The 5,359-nt window shown below is 44.1% G+C and overlaps 1 protein-coding gene across 1 annotated transcript in view; it reads right to left on the bottom strand.

Moving 5' to 3' along the window:
- Positions 1-2,309: 2,309 nt before the first annotated feature.
- The window catches only part of LIN28A (lin-28 homolog A), a 16,773-nt gene continuing 13,723 nt past the window's right edge, over positions 2,310-5,359 (bottom strand). The window contains exons 3-4 of the mRNA XM_003799795.2: positions 3,273-3,457; positions 2,310-2,526 (exon numbers count right to left, since the gene is read on the bottom strand). Of these exons, the coding sequence (XP_003799843.1) occupies positions 2,310-2,526; positions 3,273-3,457 (402 nt within the window). The remainder of the gene's footprint in view (positions 2,527-3,272; positions 3,458-5,359) is intronic.

The raw sequence follows: 5,359 nt of genomic DNA, 5'->3' as shown, positions 1-5,359 counted from the left end.
GGCAGGTTCCAGCCCAGCCCAGGCCTGCCAAACAACAATGACAACTGCAACCAAAAAATTGCCAGGCATTGTGGCGGGCACCTGTAGTCCCAGCCACTTGGGAGGCTGAGGCAAGAGAATCGCTTAAGTCCAAGAGTTTGAGGTTGCTGTGAGCTGGGATGCCACAGCACTCTACCGAGGGTGACATAGTGAGACTGTCTCAAAAACAAAAACAAAAAGAAATGGTCTTGATGTAGGAGGTTGGGAACAAGGGGTGGAGGGTTCCTATCTTCTTCAGGAGTTTTGCATCAACCATTTAAGAGTTGTGGTGATACCCCAAGAATTAAATACATTTGTGTGTGAGTCTGTAGGTATTCTTTTGGGGGGGATGGGAAAGAGTAGGGTAGGAGACAAGTTTTTAGGACAGAAGATCTGGTTGAAAATAGGGAAAGGGAATACAAACAAAAGGCTGCTGTTCAAGATCCCCACTTCAAGAAGAGGGCCTCTCCAAATTAACCTTTCCGATCCTTTTGCCTGGTGCAAAACCTTCTGTCAAAGATGCTTTGGCTATTTTTCTCTCAATACAAAAAGAAGTTTGTAAACAATAAAACCCCAAAAGAACATGAAAACCAACACATTATATTTACACAAACTAGGCCACCTAGCAAACACCAACTCATTAAAATCCTACCAAGCCCAAACAAATACAATAACTAGAAGGGGGCAGCATTTAGGGGAGACGAGAACCCAGGATCAGACACACACCACCCAATGCGTTCTATTGCATTTGTCCCGTTTCAACACAGTGAGGTAGGTTTGCGGTGATCTCACAGCATGTAAACGAAACCCCCTTTTTCTCCATTAGCTACCACAACACTATTAATCACTACTGCAGCAGGGCAGGACACTGGCTCCAGGCACCACAAATTGCCCTCGCTTTATGGGTCTTCCTGGAACCTAAACACTTTGAAAGATTTTAACGATTTAAGTCTTCGCTTCATATAATATGTCCATCCCTCAACAGCATGGGATGAGTACAGAGGTATTGGTCTTAAAACTTAAGCTTACCGAGTCACAGTTTTTATAAAAACACAAATCCACCCTGTTGTGCATGGTAGGCCTAGCGCAACCCAGTGAAGGATGATCAGTTATGTGAAGCATGTCCTGTGCCCTAAGTTTAGAGAACCCTCACCTAACCTTGGCTTCCTCCCTGGGCCTTTCACCTGGCCCAGCCTCACCTAACCTCTGCACCACCTTTTCCTGTTTAGAGTAATTTCTAATCCTCCAGTAGAAGGTGATCAAGTCATGGGGCAACCCAGTTAGAAGATACTCTCCCATGAAACATTTTCAAGTTGGAAGAGGTTTCAAGTGGATACTATGGAAGAAAAGACAGCTCTAATTGGCAAACATGAGGTAGTTCAATAGGCTATGCACTCCAAATAGTTGCTCTCCATGGTGATAAAACGACAAAAAATTTTTCTGCTGTGCAGACCTGGAGATGCTGCCGAACTTATCCCTGAGATTGCTCATGTACCTGAGAACACAGTGCAGGAATGAGGGCCTTAGATTAAAATATACAAAAATACAAAACCAGAATATTTATATTAAGAAAAAAAAGTTAAAATGCACAAGATACGTCATTCGCACACAGCTAGTGCAGTTGGCATCCTGGAGAAAGTGGGACCCAAGGTGCAGTTATCCAAGGGAGCAAATAAATAAAACCACACTGACCCAGAATGGAGTGGCAGTGAGCTCAGGAGCAGCAGGACTGCAGCTCTTCCCCCAACCACCCTTTTTGCCTGTCATCACTACCCATTGCTTAGGACAGTTCCCAGCACCCTATCTCAAGAATGGGTATGAAAAATATAAGATGTAGGAAAAAACCCTGCCTTATGCTTGAGAGTCCCTCCCACCGAATGTAGTTTGGGTTTGTGGGTGGGGTCCATCAGTCTGGTCTTGTACTTAATAATTGTTTCATTTTGGCATGGGAGTGATAGTATTACATATCCATCTTTAAAAGGCAAATAATTTCCCTATCCAGGCTACTTTCAAAAGCTAAAGATCTGGGGAATGAAGTCTCAGATAAGCATTCAGGTTCTAGGGTGATTTCCCCCAAAAGCCCTCCCTTGCATTTGAATAGCACATGGGTAGGGTTCCTTTGCCTCACCCTTTCCCCCCACCAAACAGGAAGAAGGAGTGATGCTGTGAACCCTGGCCTGAGATAGGCAGCAGTGCCAGGTACCTCCAACCCACCCTATCCCCACTTTCTCCACTCTGCCTGCTCATTGAAACTTTCTGATAGCAAAACAATAGCCCCCACCCATTACAGCTCAATTCTGGGCTTCCCGGAGCAGGGCAGGGCTGTGGATCTCTTCTTCTTCCTCCCGAAAGTAGGCTGGCTTTGCCTGTGCACTAGGGGCCTGCTGGGCCTTCAGTGGACATGAAGCTACCATATGGCTGATGCTCTGGCAGAAGTGGCACTTCTTGGGCTGGGGTGGAAGCTTGCATTCCTTAGCATGATGGTCTAGACCTCCACAGTTGTAGCACCTAGTACAAAGCAAGATGGTAAGTAAAGGTGAGAGAAAGAAGCAGGAAGATGTCAAAAGCCACCCACAAGTGAGGAAATGTGGGCTCTGGTCTAGGTTTGTCAACATACTTCCCTTCCTGGACCAAATTCTCCACTTCCTAGATGATCTCTAAATACTTTCTAAATCAGATAGTCTACATGATCTCTTTAGATTCGTATCAACTTGAAAAGAGCAAGATACCAGGCCCCAGCTGGGAATTTTAACTTGGGGGACATGTGAGATTCTACTATATCTTTAACACAGAAGAAATTAAGGAATCCAAATTATATTATCTGCTCCGAGCTAAGAGGTTTAAAACCCAATAGCAAGATTAAGGAAAGCAGCCATTTGGAGACTTGGTAGAGAGTAACAAATACAGATACACCATGTTGTGCCATCACTTACACACACACACATATACATGGTCGGCTTTAGTTCTAAAATCATGAGGTTAGTAGCACTAACTTCAACTAACAATCAAGGCTAGAGCTCACAGAACAAAATTACTTGTCTTACTAGAAGAGCTTAGTCATGCCCACTGCCTTTCTCACGTATTACCCTTGCTCACACCTATGGCTGGCACCTCAACCATCCAGAGGTTGTCAGGAACCACAAACCTCACTTTAATGCTGACAGCCTGGTCCAACAAAGTAGCAAGACTGGGAGAGCTCTCCTCATCCTCAGCACATGCCTGACAACCTGCAGAAGCTGCCTTCCAATTCATACCTGTCTCCTTTTGATCTGCGCTTCTGCATGTTCTTCCCCTTTGGCCGCCTCTCACTCCCAATACAGAACACCCCACCAGGTCCAGTGACACGGATGGATTCCAAGCCCTTGGCAGACTTCTTAAAGGTGAACTCCACTGCCTCACCCTCTTTCAGGCTCCGGAAGCCCTCCATGTGCAGCTTACTCTGGTGAAGGGGAAGAGCAAATGTGTTAGCACTCAAATTTCATCAATAACTCAGTCACCATATTAAGAACAAAAAAAACCTACATTACAGGCTCAGTGCCTGTAGCTCAGTGGCTAGGGTGCCAGCCACATACACCGCAGCTGGTGGGAATGAACCAAGCCCGGGCCTGCCAAACAACAACAATTGCAACCAAAAAAATAGCTGGGCATTGTGGTGGGCATTTAAAGTCCCAGCCACTTGAGAGAATGAGGCACGAAAATCGCTTAAGCCAAAGTGTTTGAGGTTGCTGTGAGCTGCGACGCCACAGTACTCTACCAAGGGTGACATAGTGAGATTCTGTCTCAAATAAATAAATAAAAACTTGGAATAAATGTAACAAGGTAAAAGACCTATAAGCCTATATGGGGGTGGGAGGATAGAAATTATATTAAAGGATATAAAATAGGACCTGAGAAAAAAATGAAAATACTGCTGGGCATGGTGGCTCACACTCGTAATCCTAGCACTCTGGGAGGCCAAGGTGGGTGGATTGCTTGAGGTCAGGAGTTCAAGACCAACCTGAACAACAGTGAGACCTTGTCTCCACTAAAAATAGAAAAACTAGTTGGACATAGTGGTAGACACCTGTAGTCCCAGCTACTGGGAGGCTGAGGCAAGACAATTGTTCAAGCCCAAGAGTTTGAGGTTGCTGTGAACTATGATGCTATGGTACTCTACCTAGGTTGACAGAGTGAGGCTCTGTCTCAAAAAAATTTAAAAAAAAAAACAAAAAACCATAGCCAGGCGTTGTGGTGAGTGCCTGTAGTCCCAGCTACTCAGGAGACTGAGGAAAGAGAATCACCTAAGCCCAGGAGTTGGAGGTTACTGTGAGCTGTGTGACGCTGCCACAGCACTCTACAGAAGGCAATAAAGTGAGACTCTGTCTCAAAAAAAAAAAAAAAAGAAAAGAAAAATCTTGACTCTAACTTTGAGAGAACATTAGAAAAACCCAAACTGAGGGGCATTCGACAAAACAGAACTTCAAAAAGTGACAGTCATAGAAAAAGAAAAAGCCTGAAAAACTGTAACAGTTATGTTACAGTTAAATGTAATGTAAAGGCATTGCTGAAATGATTCTGGACTGGATCCTTGATCGGGAAAAAACAGAATTGATAAAAATTTGCATATCAAAGATAAATGACTATATCAATGCTATATTTCCCAATTATAATCACTGCACTTAAGATACTTTTCTTAATTCCCAGGAAATAAATTTTGAAATAGTTATGGATAAAGGTGCTTAACGCTTACATTTATGTCTAAGAAGAAAATTAGAATGAAACTATCTGCACAGAGATAGAGAGATGATAAAACAAATGGGGCAAAATGTTAATCTGGGTAATGTTTATATGGGAGGTTTTTTTTGGAGACAATCTCAAGCTGTCACTTTGGGTAGAGTACTGTGACATCACAGCTCACAGCAACCTCTAACTCTCGGACTTACGCAATTCTTTTGCCTCAGCCTCCCAAGTAGCTGGGACTACAGGCGCCTGCCACAATGCCCCGCTATTTTTTTTTTGTTGTTGTTGTTGTCATTGTAGTTGGGCGGGCCTGGGCTGGATTCAAACCCGCCAGCTAGTTCCAGTGTATGTGGCTGGCGCTCTAGCTGCTTGAGCTGCAGCCTGTGTGGGAGGTTTTTATACTATTCACACAAGCTTTTTCTAAATTTGAAATTTTATCAAAATAATGTTCCTGAAATTTGAAGGATAAAGACAGTATAAGCCTTGCAAATAGATCAGGGGAATAAAATGCAAAGTCACTAAGAAATCCAAGAAAAGGGCGGCGCCTGTGGCTCAAAGGAGTAGGGCGCTGGCCCCATATGCCAGAGGTGGCTGGTTCAAACCCAGCCCTGGCCAAAAACTG

This window comes from Otolemur garnettii, unplaced genomic scaffold, assembly GCF_000181295.1.
Source record: "Otolemur garnettii isolate 467f Iridium unplaced genomic scaffold, OtoGar3 scaffold00156, whole genome shotgun sequence".
Classification (NCBI taxonomy): domain Eukaryota; kingdom Metazoa; phylum Chordata; class Mammalia; order Primates; family Galagidae; genus Otolemur; species Otolemur garnettii.
The sequence above is the reverse complement of the archived record's forward strand: the minus strand, read 5'-3'. Positions and strand labels throughout refer to the sequence as shown.